This window comes from Cygnus atratus, chromosome 14 (genome assembly GCF_013377495.2).
Source record: "Cygnus atratus isolate AKBS03 ecotype Queensland, Australia chromosome 14, CAtr_DNAZoo_HiC_assembly, whole genome shotgun sequence".
Taxonomy (NCBI): Eukaryota; Metazoa; Chordata; class Aves; order Anseriformes; family Anatidae; genus Cygnus; species Cygnus atratus.
This window is the reverse complement of record NC_066375.1, coordinates 4,621,903-4,636,503: the sequence shown is the minus strand read 5'-3', so window position 1 is coordinate 4,636,503 and position 14,601 is coordinate 4,621,903. Positions and strand designations below refer to the sequence as shown.

Genomic DNA, 14,601 nt, shown 5'->3' with positions numbered 1-14,601 from the left:
TTCTGGCTAGAAAGAGACTGTGTTTCCAACCTGGGAAAGGAAAAAAGAAGGATGTAAGAGTTACTTTTAAAATTTAAAGATGGGTAAATACCTTCTATACATATACCTTTCAAAATTCTCACCGTAATTCTTTTGTAGTAGGAGTTATTGGAGAACTGGTGGGAAGGAGGTCATTCTTCACCCCTAGTCTTAAATACCAAAGTGTTGTGAGCCCTGTGGAGACAACGGGATGAAGGAGCAGAGGAACGTTACAGGATGCAGAAAAAGAGGAAGGGATGGGTGGATGTTTTATTATTACTAGAAATAAAGTTTATATGTAGACGATTCATCAGCCTTTTTACACAAATGATTGCCATTATTTAATCACTAGGGAATAAGAACTATTTAGTGCCTTGTTCAAGATTAAATGCAAGTCCAAGGCTAAACTGGGAACTAAGATTTTACAACTGTTTGGTGTCCCACAAAGAATATTTCACATAAAGTTAGATCTTGTACTGCTTTATTCTCATACTTCTGCTTGACATCAGTTTGGGTTCTTCAAATTAGGATTAAAAACAACGACCACCAACAAACCTTTGTAGAACCTACTACCACTGTCAATCTGATTAAAATGTATTTTTATAGTGTATTTTAGTGTAGTCATGTTGGACTGAGAAATGGCTGTAGATTTATGTAACCATATGTGGTTGATGTTCCAAATATGACTCAATTTGTAGTAAGGGGATAATATTAAGCCCTGAAGTCTTCCTAAATAACCCAGCTGGGCCCTGTTACAGCTGCAGTGAGGGAATGGCATAGGAACCTTGTCAACCTTGCTGCAGGAGCTGTTGAAGTCCTGTGGCTCAAATTGACCTTTTACGGGTGTCCTGAGTCTGGTAGGTGAGGAACAGGAGCTGTGTGCCCTACTCAGTGCACCAACTTGCAAAAACTCCTCTTACCGAGTCCAGGCAAAGTTGCAGGGTTTCTGAAGCTAGCGTAGTCGTAACCTGCAGACCTGGACGATGTGCCTGGGCGACGGCAGCTCCAGGCAGCACATTTCCTGCAATGTGCTGTAAGCTGCTTTTCCCTAGAGTAGCACTAATTGCCTGGCTGGATTTATCACATGGAAGGATGCACGTGCTGGAAAGGCAAGGGGCCAGCCGGTGGTAAATGCTGCCCCCATGAGCTTTGCTGCCGCTTCCAGAGGTGTAAGGGTCCCAAGTCTGGCTGCTTTGTCCCAGTGGAGAGCTTTCTCTTTGCACTGCCTGGGGTATTCACCTGGCTCCCCCGGACCTGGGACCTGCCCTTTAAGCAAAGATCAGGTGTTAGTAGGGCATCTGGCTTGGAAACCAGATACCCTCAAAGAAAGCTTTGCTCTTCCTTGCTTTTTGTGCTAGCCAGAGAAGCTGTGGGGACTCAGAGGACATGAGGCTGAGCCAGGTTTGTAATATTTTATGCGCTATTTGCTCTGCTCGCTTATTTTTCCATGGTTGCCCAACAGTTTGATGGCAAGTGCTGCATGTCCTCTCCCAAGAATTCGTTGTGGACAGTTGGGCTTCTTTGGCACTTCCTACCGGTAAGGAAAAGTCCCCGCACCGACCTGCTGGTCAGTTCACTCAGTTTTTTGCTTTAGGCACATTGATCATCTACATTGCTAGGCTTTTCTCAGGAAAAAGATTAATTTCTTTTCTCTATTTGCTTTGTACTCTGAGTTAAGAAGTGGACACTTTAATTCGTGTCATTCTGAAAGGCAATTCAAACATTTCCTTTAACAATAAAACAATTATATCTGTCTTGTTTAAACATCTGGAGTATCAACAGCATTAGAAAATAAATTACACTAGTACTCACTGCAGCGTGTTAAACGGCTGTAATGCCTACTGGTATTTTTTTTAAACAAATATTAGAGGAATCAGTGTCCCTGAACCGCAACTCCAGCTGATGTCAGAAATGGATTGCAGTGTTTAACAAGGGAACTGATGTCTCTGCTGCTTTCTTCAGTCCCTAATCCATGCATTTCAAAAAAGATTCTCTACCATAAATAGTGAGTTTAACAATGTAAGAAACGATAATCCACTTAGCCCAGTTCTTTCATTCCTCTAAATGCAGAAGCATTACTAAAACACGCGTAAGCAAAATAAAGTTGAATGCATAGTCTATAATAGAATAAGTCTTAAAAAAGCTTTCTTTTCCTAAGTATTTTCTTACTGATGTTAAAAATACATAGTTCCATCCCTTTGCAGTGAGCAGTAAATACTTTGGTTGCAAATATCATCTGCTTATTAAGTTCCAGAGTATTGCACAGATAAAAGCTGAATGAAACTTTCCATTCAATTTTAAATAGAGGATGCACAGAATACAATAAGCTTTTAAAAATATATATTTCAGTAACTTTTCTCTCAGGTTTATAGATTCTCTAACTTCTTACCTGATGAAAAATTCAAGTCATATCCACACTGTCTTTAACAAAATTTCTTTTCCCTTTTCGAGTTGATTACAAAGCCAGCAAACACATTTCCTTTGTGTATGAAAGGATCCAAAGCAGAGCCATCTGCTGCTAAAGCTATACTTAAACTCTCCTTTCTTCTTTTTCTGAAACAAGCCACAGTTCCGCTATTTCCAACTGTGCTTGAATCCGCCAGGCTGCAGAAGGGCTGCTGAGGAATAAAACAAGCTCTGGAATCCAAGAAGAGGCAAACAGCACTGAGCAGGGAGGAGAAAAGCCCAGTAGTCATGGGGATGGTTTTTCCTCCACTGTGCTGCTTCCCTCCGCCCTGTCAAACACCTTATCTTGCAATTTCATTTTCAATTATCTTATCTGCTCTGTAGTGCAAATGTTTTCCCTACAATGGATTTCATACATAAACATTTGCAGATGGCTTATTGCTTTTTTAGCTGACAGAGATATGAAAATACAGTAAGCTTCTTAGAGCATGCACGTCCTATTAAGTGTATCGTTTGCTCTATTGCAATTAAGTTCATCATATTTTTCACTCTAAATTCCTATTTTAAATTTTACTCCAGTTGTAAAAATCTTCCTGAAAAGCAAAGCCTGACACATTGCACTGGGACGTGTTGAAAAAGGGATTTATTATTCTTACTCTTTTTCCAGTAAATGTCCATACTTTGTACAGTCACTTGCTCACAAATATTAGCATTCAGCATTTGCCTAGTAAATGTTTAGTGTGGATGTTTATGGAACAGGAAATGAACCAGTCTTTCTTGGGACGTGGTATTTGGTGTATTGATTTTGCACTCTTCAATTCCTGCCTGGGTCCACTTAGCCCCCAGTATCCCGGTCTCTTACGCTGACCTAGCCTGGGGCTCTCCAGAGCTAGAAAAAGCAGAGGCAATAGGAAATGGGCCAGAGTTTGTGTGGGGCAGACTCAGGAAAACTAGATGAGGAGTCCCTGTTCATTAGAGAAGTCGAAACTTGCAGACAAAACGTGCGAGTACCAGAGCCTGTCTTACTGCTGCTGTTTTTTGGAGAGAATGTTTTGAAGAGCAGTAGGATTTGGGGGTAAGCAAGACTGATGCTGTGCTTGGAGTGCAGGTTGGAACTCGTGAGCTGAACATATTGTTGGTTGTGCTGTGGTATTTGTGGGAAATTGGGGTGGAGGGAGCCTCTGAGATCAGCCAGATCAATCCCCTGCTTCTAGTATATTTCTATCTATTCGTGATGCATTTGCCTAACCTGTTTTGTAAACATCAGTGGTAATCCTAGTTTGTGTGTTCAAGTGCCAAATTTACTGTTAGGAAGACTGACTTAACACCTCCCTCTAAAATTTCCTTCTCTTTATTTTGGGCTATTGCTTTTTATTCCAAGAGTGGTCTCTGAATTCTGAAATCTTAGCCAAACTGCTATGACTGGGCAATGTGAACGTACCTTTTTAAAAATATTTCTAGCACTTGCTGATTTTGCTTATGTATAAAAATATTCTAAAGCTTTTCCAAAGTACTCTAGAGTTTCTGCTTCTGGTTGTAGAGTAACCCGGGAAGTGAATCAAGACCTAAAAACGGAATGTGCTAGACGAGCATCAGAACAAGCCATAAAAGTGCATTATCTGTTTATAAATGAAATAAGTCAGTCAAATTAAAAGATGTTCTGATTCTATTTATAAATTTCAAACAAAGATCAGACTGCTTATCTACATAGGCATCTGTTTCTAATATAATACTGTGTGCAGTCCTCCATCTGTGGAAGGATTGAAGTGTTTAACGTGTGATCCCATTTATTTTACAATCATGTCAATCTGCTACCTTCTGTGGACTTAATTTTATTGTAACCTCTTGTGAATTAGTTCACATCCGACATCGGAGGCTTATGGGTGTAGCTGCTCCTGGTCTGCTTGTGCTCGAGGTCAAAGGTAGATCTGCTAACTGGAACCCGATGGCTGTGTGTGAAGGGACCCAGGTATATTGTTTTCACCCAAATGCTGTAGTGTCTATTTGCATAAAAGGTTAATGGATAGCAGAATGTTATTTACGTTACGTAAATTATTGTGTTATTTCTAAATTGCACAATAAAAATAATGGAAAATGTCCTTTATCTGTAGACATTGATAACTAACTGGAAGGCAGGACTGCAACTAGTGAGAAGCAACCTTTATATGTAACTTGATAACAAAATATTAAAAATACATTGTGGATAAGACTGTGACTGGCTTAGTAAAGCCCAGTCAAGTGTAAATTTAGTAACTCTATCTTTGTGGGTTTTCAGCGGTTCAAAAATCCCTCTATATTGTAGGAACTGGTAGGAGTTTGGATGTGTTTTTTTGAGTTTTATTGGGGGATTTCAGTTTGCAGTATTAGTTTGCAAAACAAACAAATGAACAAAAACCCCTCTAAAATAATCAGTGTACCGAGTCTCATTACACTGAATGTGAGTCATTATACTGATAATCACCTCATCAGATTTATTGCAATTATAATAATAATATTGGAATCGTGATTCCAGTTGGAACATTTTTTCCCAGCCGCTTGTTCTTTTGCAGCTGGAGCCATGACCTCAGCTCGGGTGGATGTTCCCAGGGTAGTTGTAAGTCAGGTGGCGATTAACCATGACAAGCACAGGGCCCTGGCACTGCCCTCTGAGCCAGCCAGCTCATCGCTAACCGGGGTCCACGTATACGAAGCCTCATCTTGGGTACAGTGAAGACACGCTATCGCGATGGCATACGCACCGTGGGCAGCGTGGAAGGTCAGGGTAAGTGACCAGAAGCCATAAGAAACAGTATTTCCAGCCTTAAAATTGTAATAATGTCTGTAGTAGTGGCAACAGCCTCTTGTTGAGGAATTCTCTAGCATAGAAGTCCCTTGAGGCAAAGCTCACCTTTTCCTTTGGTGTTTACATGATTCCTTGCCCAGCAGGGGACTTTGCTGGTGGCTGACCACTCCAGCCTTCTGCTTCCGATTAGTTTGCTTGGTTGCTTCTGCGTGCAGCTGTGCAGCAGTCTTTGTACCTGTTGCATCCCCGTTCTTGAGAAAGCTACACTTAGTAAGCTACACTTAGTAGCTTTCTCAAGTATGCATGCGCATAAGGATGCACACAACTTATCAGCTTCCTAGGTGAAAGAGTTCTTTAGGTTCTAATGTGCTATGCCAGAGGACATGGAGTGGTCACCCGCCAATAAGATCTCTTCAGCAAATAGGTTAATTTGACCAAACTAGCAACGTCTGAAAATCAACTAAGTTTTTACTGTATTTTTTTTCTGCAATGATAATGCAGATGAGGAAGGATTGATATATACGTGTCAGTTGAAACACTGATCCATAATAAGGATTTTTTTTTCATAATTGTAAGAAATTGTCACAAAAAATCACTGAAGTTCACTATCTGGAGTTTAGGTTTCACTCTTTGTATCGCATAGTTCTAAAGAACAGCCTTACAATATCCTTGTTTCTTCATTCTGGTCCTTACCTCTCAATTAGGTCATGCCTAGAATGAAAAGTCAACTGTTTTAAAATCTGCTTTAACTTTAAATGAGTTACTTATAATAGCTTATTCATTTTTACAATGATATCATGCCACGAACTTTCAGCTAATTTCTGGACCTTATTCGACTGGCATACAATTGAGATGGAGATTGATACACTTCTCTGGCTCTAAGGTTAGCATCTTTATTTTTTGGGTCAGCCAAGTCACTTTTCTATTTTCTTACTGAAAAAGAGATAAGATATGTGAGTAATTGTAATAGGAGTGTGACTGCATTAATTTTTATTTTATAATAGTTTCCACTTTCCAAACCCTGATTCAATCCTTTGTAGCTTTCTAGACCTTCTCTAGCTGATGTTTTCCAAGAGTGATCTCTGCCAAAGAATGGATTACTTGAATAGCTCACACATTTGAGGGGAATAAGATCGTTTGTATCTGCTCCCTTCCATTCTACAATCTCTTTATAACAACGCTGTGAGCATCAAATCCTTCATTTCTGATGCCATGAAATTTTTTACTGTCCTAATTGTTAATTAAGAAATACTTAAGTAATCAAAAGAAGTTTTTTTCCTCTTCATCACTCTGTTTAATTTTTTGTGCATGTTTCAAGCTGTAATATACATATTTTTTTCTGAATTAAAAATATGAATTCTAGATTGCTATATTGGGTCTAGAAAGCCTTACTTTTTATACACCTCATTTTAAAATTCCTTGAGCAGCATGGGTATCTTACAGCAGGTTTCAGGCAGGTAAGTATTGAACTTCATAGCATAACTCCTGGTGCTGTTTTCAAACAAAGCTAAATGTCAGACATGCAAAAGAAAGACAAAAAAGTGCCCTACAAAGATTCCTCTGGAACAGGAAATAGATGGGGGCTACGAATAGCTAAGGGAAAAAAAAAAGCTACTAGATTTGAATTTTACCCGAAAATATATAAAACAGACAAAGATTTGCAGGTTTAAAAGATCAGAGCATGGACAATATTGCTGCTGACTCCAGGATTTGTTCTTCCTTAGGCAAAACTTATGATCCTGGTCTATCTTAGCCCAGGATATAGTGAAAGATCTACCCTTTCACATCTGTCTCAGTGTTGCCAGACTCTTTGATCCTTGACATGTTTTTCTGACTTTTCAGACTGTCTTTTCCTGTCTTACTTTCATCCCATCACTCCAAATTATGACCAGCTCTTATATAAACTTTTAGGAAGGAGAAGAAAGGAAATCATCAATTATGACAGACGAGTGGAAAGATGAAAGAGGAAAAGAGAAATTGAGCTTCAGAGAAAACAGTAGAGGGAGGGCAGGATTTAAGGAAAAATGGTAATATAAGTCCAAAGAAAAGGATGCAAATTCGATTATCTGATGACTTTCCCCTTCGCCCTTCACAAAGATGTGTTTCTCTCTTTCAGCACAGTCCACTTACAAGGCACTCAGTGAAGATTTTGCTCAGTATGGTAAACTTTTGATAGTGCTTACTGAATAAATGGTTCCTGTGGGGTATTCTACAGATACCTTTTTATCTGTAGAATATCTTATTTTGCATTAAGCAAATAAAGGAGAGGGGTAAAGTATTTTATTCCCCATCTGAATTTGCACAGCACAGAAATTTTTATCCCAAGGAGTGTCCTATTGAAACTTTAGATAGGTAAAAGTGTCTAGTTCCCTCTCAGTGCATTTTAATCACTCTTTTCAATGCAAACCCTGTCCCAACCAGTGGTAATTCATGCTAGTCTCAAAAGTAAGATCACAAATTTGAAGTTTCTGCAGATTAACGTATAAACAGCAGAACAGGATGAAAGATGGATAAATATTTTGCCTTAAAACCAAAAACACAATAGCTTTCTCAAGGAAGGTTTTATCTCTTTTAAGTTCTTCACACTCATAGCTTAAGCAAGGGGCCAGGATGAGGAAGTTTCTGTTGCTGCTGCATGTTTTATCAAAAATTTCTTCCTATTAACTGCAAAATTACTCTCTGCCTGGGGTGCTGATTTGGTGGGAGTGAAACTTCTAAGAGTCTTTTATAATACCTCTCTGATACGATTAAATTAAAAATCCTTGTCTGAATGTGTGTAGATCTCCAAGTGATCTGGGAAATTATGGTTGAGTCCCCTCTATTCCTGACCATTTTGTCCTATGCATGTTTAGAAAAAATTGGGATGAAATCTATATAGCCAGGATGTATTAAAATAATGTTAATATAGTCTTCAAAGAGCATAATGTCAATGCAGAACTCATTCTGCAAACAGCCTGCATGAAGGAATCCTGTAGGTTTCAATATGCATTCTGTCTGCCAAAAGGTAAGACTAAACCTACATGTAGAGGATTGCACTACATTACTAAAAACCTGCGTACTTAAATTCATTTTTAAAAAATCCATCGATACACTTAAATTGTTCTAACAAACAAATCAACAACACATGTTGATTATGGAAGCCAACAGCACTGATAAAAACGAGATTAAAGGGGTTGAAACAAATTAAAAGACAATTACTTTGTTTTTATACAAGGTGTTAAATAATCAGAATGTTTAGAATTTAAGAGTTGCTTTTGACTTCTTAATATCATTCTATTGCCCCTGAAGATCTTTCCTTCAGTATTCCTTTTCTGTCTTAGAAATTTGGACCCATTAAACAGCATCACAGAAGGATATGTCTTTAGTGATAAAAAATGCTATAATGATTTCCTTAATGATGTATTTTGTATCAGCTTTTACTGAAAATATATAGTAAGGTTGGAAGCTCAATGCCTGAAATGAACTCTTCAAATTCCTGTTTTATGATCTCTTAAGCAGTGATGCCCTCCTGTGGATCTCGGTAGTATGCTTTCTACTGGAATAAACTGAATGTTTTATGCCTGAAAACAATATATTTTTTTCTTCTTTCTAATATTCGAATACTAACTAAAATATCCCATGAGGACATTTAACACACTGCTTTATTTGACCAGTGACTCTTGTTTGAGAAACGCATTTTCTTTAGGTAGTGCTGCAGGTGCAGCATTAGCCTATGTTCGAAACGAACAACTTAAACAATGCATTCTTATTCTGTAATTTGCTATCAGCATTGAAACGATTTAATGCTGCAACTGCCCTGTGAGGAGGGGAAGAGCATGTATTTGTTTTTAGTGGTGTTTGCCTAAGAACTTCAAAATACATAGATTGGTATTAGGTATTTAATCATATGTAGTTACAAACAGTTAAAAAAAATAAGGAAAAAAAGGTAGGGAAACTGCGGTAGCTGCAGGAGTGTTGTCTGGTTTAGACAGGGGACGTCTCACATGCACAGCGTGAGACTCATTTTTTGGTTCTGTGCCCCCTGCATAGGTGCTGTGTATCGCACGTTTGCAGTGGCTCACAGCAACTGGATGGAAAAGGCTCATTTCAGGAGCAAGTAGGAGCACATAGTTCATAGGAATGGGTCCTACCCACTAAGGCTTTCTGTAGTATCAGAGGAGACACTTCTATCTGCAAGAGATGGGTATATATATTTTAAAGGTTTTTATCACTTGTTCCTTTTCATAAATCAACCAGTGAGAAGTGCAAATGAAGAGGAAATGTTTGGGTTATATCTGAATGTGGTCAGCTACTAATTTTCCCTAGTGATTTGTTCACGTCTTAAAAACCCTCATTTCGTCCTCCTGCTGACAGAAGCAGGGACTTCTTTCTTTGATCTCTTCCTTGGCGTACCTGTCCCTCTTGTTTCAGGGAGAAAAGTGAGCCATAACAAAGCGTTCCGTTTTCCTTGGTGTCCACGGTGTCCATAATTAGCTCTTCTTAATTTTTCTTCCTTTTTGCTGTAAATTATTAACAGTCTATAAAACTGTCATGGGTTATTTTCTACATGAAATAGACATTATTTTAGCTTGGGAAGGGCTACACAGTTTTTGCGATAAGGAGTAGGCAAAACATATTTCTGTATTTCCTGTAATTGTGTGGAACTTTTACACAGCCTCTAGGAAAACTTTTTTTTTGTTTTTTAAATGAGTAGCGTATGGTTATTTTTAAACCACAAATATTTCAGTGATTTTATGGGCCTATTCTCTTTTCTAAACTAGCTACAATGATTGTGTCTGTTCATGCATTGAGATAAATGGATCTAAACACATGATGTTTTTCCCTGTGAGTGGCAGTCAAACATGGAGATTTAATATTGCTGTCATGTAAATGTTACTCTTAAAAGACTTGGCTATAGCAGAAAACCACAATTTAATAAAAATTGGATTACTATATTGCAAATATTAATTGAACTGTTTGATGATAATCATGGCCTTTAAGTTTAAAGACCAAAAGCTTGGCCTGCTGACAGAAATGAGGCCAGAATTTTCCTGTCAGGGTTAACCTCAGGAGCTGACACTGTCTGAAGGGGGAATAAGGAAGAATCGCACTTGGTGCTGAAACTTTCAGCCTCTCTGGCCTTCATTTGGGGCTGTACTTAACTCAGCCTTCTGCCACAGTCAGTGTTGTGCTGGTATTTGAGTCTCCAAGAGTGTGTTTTGCACAGCAGCTGATCTGAATCGGGGGATGTTGCAGTTCTGCTGCTTCCCTCGTGCCAACACTGGCAGTCAGGGGATCGAGCAAGGAAACTGAGGCAGCTATAGCCTGCTACCAGGGGCTGAACTGGAGGGAAGGCTTGTTCTAGTCTCTCTCAGCAGGAGACTGTAATGTGTCTGACAGCAATCCAGGGGGTGAACTTGCTGGAAAGCAAGTCTGATTCTCAGCTTTGATTGACCCAGTCCCCAGGATTTCTGGTTTGCAGAAAACCTCTCTGGCTTTCCCATATGTGCCTCGGGAAGGTAAGGTAAGGTAAGGTGGGTGACCAGCTTGTCCAGCTGCCACAGCCCGACTCGCTCGCTGGTTGGTGGCCAGGCTCAGCAGTGGTTTGCCTCTTGGGCAGCCTGGGATCGGCCTCCGAGGCCAGTCCCAGCAGTGTGGTGGCGAGTGTTGATGCCCACGTTGTTGGGTGATGTAGAGAATGAGACAGCACTGACAGGCTTTTGAAAGCCAAGAACTGGGGCATAAAGCAGGTATTATACGGGGACTTCAAGGAAAACTCCTGCAGACTGAGAGACTGGAAAGGAGCAAAGGGGCACGGGAGGGGTTAGAAGGGACAAACACTGGCTGGGGGGCGGCAGCCGGACTCATGGGAACGGGAGAAAGAAACCAAAGCGGCCGGGCTGGGGCTGAGACGGCCCCGGCCCCGCTCCCTCAACCACCGCCCCCTGGCCCCGCCTTTCAAACGCTCCCGCCCGCGGGGGCGGGGCCGCCGGGGAGAAAGCGCGCGCCGGGCAGGAGGGAGCCCATTGGCCGCCCGCCGCCGGGCTGACGCAGTGGCGCAGCGAGGGCCGGCCCCGCCCCCTCCCCCTCCCACTCCCTCCCCCTGAGCGAGGCGCGCGAAGAGCGTCCGGCGCCGGCGGCCGTTAGGGAGCAACTCCATTGGCTGCCCGCCGCGTCCGTCAGCGGCGAGCCCCGCCCCTTCTGCCGCCGCGCGGCGGAGGTCGCGCTCTACGATTCGCCGTTACGCCCGTCAATCGCAGCCTTAGGCCCGCCCCCGACGGCGAATCGCGGGCGGCCCTCCGGTTCCGCGCTCCGATTGGCCGCGACGGCGCGGAGGGGGCGTGGCGCGGCGGCGGGCGGGCGGGCGGGGCTCCCGGCGTCCCCTTTGTGTGGGCACCAGTCGCCGGGCAGGCTCCCGAGGAGCAGCCGCCGCCATTTTGTGCGTGCCCGAGCCCGTCCCCGTCCCTCATCCCCCCCCCCGGCGCTGCGGGAGCGGCGGCAGCAGCCGGGCCGCGCCGTGCCCGTGAGGTGAGGCGAGGCGAGGCGCGGGGCCCGGCCGACGGGAGGCAGCGCTCGGCGGCCGCCGCAGCCCTGAAGCGGCGCCGCGCGGGGGAAGAGGCGGCAAGACGGAGGCGGGGGGGAGAAGAGCGGCGGCGGCGCTGCCCCCCGGCGGGAGGAGGAGCCTCGGCGCCAGGCCCCGGCGCGGCCCCGGCCCCGCTCCCGGCGGCGGCATGGAGAACTCGCAGCTGTGCAAGCTGTTCATCGGCGGCCTCAACGTGCAGACCACGGAGGCCGGGCTGCGGGAGCACTTCGCGGCCTACGGCACCCTGACCGACTGCGTGGTGGTGCTCAACCCGCAGACCAAGCGCTCCCGCTGCTTCGGCTTCGTCACCTACTCGGCGGTGGAGGAGGCCGACGCCGCCATGGCCGCGTCCCCCCACGCCGTGGACGGCAACGCGGTGGAGCTGAAGCGGGCCGTGTCCCGGGAGGACTCGGCCAAGCCCGGGGCTCACGCCAAGGTGAAGAAGCTCTTCGTGGGCGGCCTCAAGGGGGACGTGGCCGAGGGGGACCTGGTGCAGCACTTCAGCCAGTTCGGCCCCGTGGAGAAGGCGGAGATCATCGCCGACAAGCAGAGCGGCAAGAAGCGCGGCTTCGGCTTCGTCTACTTCCAGAACCACGACGCGGCCGACAAGGCGGCCGTGGTCAAGTTCCACCCGATCCAGGGCCACCGCGTGGAGGTGAAGAAGGCCGTGCCCAAGGAGGACATCCAGGCGGGCGGGGGGGGCGGCGGCGCGGCCAGGCCCTCGCGGGGAGGCCGAGGAGGAGGAGGAGGAGGACGGGGCCGGGGCGGCGGCGGATCCGGCAACCGGGACCACAACGGGCTGGCCAAGGGAGGCGGCGGTTACAACAGCTACGGCGGCTACGGCGGGGGAGGAGGCGGCGGCGGGTACGGCTCCTACGGCGGCGGCGGCGGCTCCTACGGAGGAGGCGGCGGAGGCGGCGACTACGGCAACGGGTACGGCGGGTTCGGCAGCTACAGCCAGCACCAGTCCTCCTACGGGCCCATGAAGAGCGGCGGAGGAGGCGGAGGAGGGGGCGGCAGCTGGGGGGGCCGCAGTAACAGTGGACCGTACAGAGGAGGCTATGGCGGGGGAGGCTACGGGGGCGGCTCCTTCTGAGCCGGAGCGCCCGTACCCGCCGGGGGGGCGGCGTGCAGAGCCCTCCCTCCGGCACGGGGCAGCTTCGAAATGGTTTCTCCCCTCGCCCGCCGAAGGGCAGCTCCTTTTAAATGCCTCCCCGCTGTGGGAGCAGCTCCTAAATGCCCCCTGGGGGTCGCCTCTGCTGCCTGTGCCACTTCTTTTCTCTCGGAAGATGGACTGGGCCCCACACACACACATACTTTGTGTTACAGTCATTGATGGACTCTATTTTTTTATTATTACTTGGACCTTGGTCGTTTTTATACTAGCAACGAAAAATGTCTTGTTTTAATTTTTTTTTTGGGGGTGGGGGTACGGGGTGGGAAGCGTCTTGCTGATCTGGAGTAAAAACTGGGGAGGGTTACGGGGGAATTTTCTTTGTTGTAAGGACTCGATACCTGGCTACTACATTTTTTTCTACCAAACCTACTCGGATCCCATGACTGAAATTAACATTTCTGTAAAGGAGGAAAAAAAATCGTTTTTACGTTTTTTATTTTTTAAATAAATCATTGTGTTCATTGACCTTTACATGTCTAATTTTTTTCCTAGGATCCATTCCGTACGGTTTAAGGCTTTTCTAGGTTTGAAGCAAGTGTTCCTCTGCTTTAAAGTCTCTATGTATTCAGAGTAAATATTTTATTGCCGGTAAAGGTCCTGATCGACTTTTTTGCTACCCCCCTAGCGGATTTATTGGTTTTCAAACACTCGACAGAGAAATTTTTGAAGTACTAATCCGTGGATGTGGTCTGTTTTTTAATTACTCGTTCTCACACAGTTTGTGTGCATCCACCATCTTGTACTAGGCAGTTTGACGTGCTGACATGGTTGGTCAATTTTTTTCTATAGGACTTTTCCATCAACGTATGTACTGTGTAGTTTTGAAGAAATAGTTTGTGTTAAGCATGTGCTTCATTCATATAAAATGTTCAGAATTTCCGATTGCTTAGTTTCAAGTCCTCTTATTGGTTTGTCTGTGTATGATTCCTTACAGGAAAGGGTCGACATTTATCCCTTCTATTAAATGCATTCTTGTTTTCATAGTACCGGGTTAACAGACTTTTTCATTCTCAACTATTGTCCTACGTTAAAGTTCCCCGAGAATCTCTTGCAGCACCATCTACCGGCAGGATGGCAGACCCGCTGCTGCAGGCTTCCTTACGGCAGGAGTAAAATTGGTTTGCTAACGATTGTACTAGACACTCGAAAGTTATTTTATGCCATTAGATGACTGGTGTAGAGTGAAATGAAATCTGCATGTGAATAAAGATGGGCTCCATGAGTATCAACTGAAAAAAAAAAAAAGAATTTGCAATACCTGCCTCAGCACATTATTATTATTTTTAAAATAATTGCAATTGCCCGTATATTTCCAAAAGTGATAATCGAAGCTGTTTGGGCAAAGTGCTATGACAAATGAGCCAGCTAAGTGTACCAGTAACATAGGTGCCAGTTGTAAAGCAAAAATATTTGTGTAGTCTGCTTGATTAACAAATGTATATTTGTAGCCCTTTTCACGCAATAGAATTAAAGTTTGTTGTTTATTAAAAAGCATAATGTTTTAGGGGAAAACTGCCTTCCTGCATAGAAATATAGAATAGCAACGTTTATGGGTTTATGGATATCAAATAAAGAATTGAATTCCTTACATGCTTGAGTCAGAGTATGTATGATACCGGGCATGGAGTTAAAAAGTACAAAGTTATTTTGACTTGA

General features: G+C 44.1%; 2 protein-coding genes across 3 annotated transcripts in view; both read left to right on the top strand.

Annotated features, from left to right (window-relative positions):
• KLHL3 (kelch like family member 3) overlaps positions 1-14,601 on the top strand; it is a 100,974-nt gene that overhangs the window by 30,571 nt on the left and 55,802 nt on the right. The gene's annotated exons all lie outside the window — the stretch shown is intronic.
• HNRNPA0 (heterogeneous nuclear ribonucleoprotein A0) lies at positions 11,886-13,415 on the top strand. The gene has a single exon (XM_035560801.2). It carries the CDS (start codon positions 11,917-11,919, stop codon positions 12,862-12,864), a length of 948 nt encoding a protein of 315 aa, XP_035416694.1. The 5' UTR covers positions 11,886-11,916; the 3' UTR covers positions 12,865-13,415.

Coding starts and splice junctions, on each gene's coding strand:
- HNRNPA0 (XM_035560801.2), top strand. CDS start 11,917: ATGGAGAACTCGCAGCTGTGCAAGCTGTTCATCGGCGGCCTCAACGTG.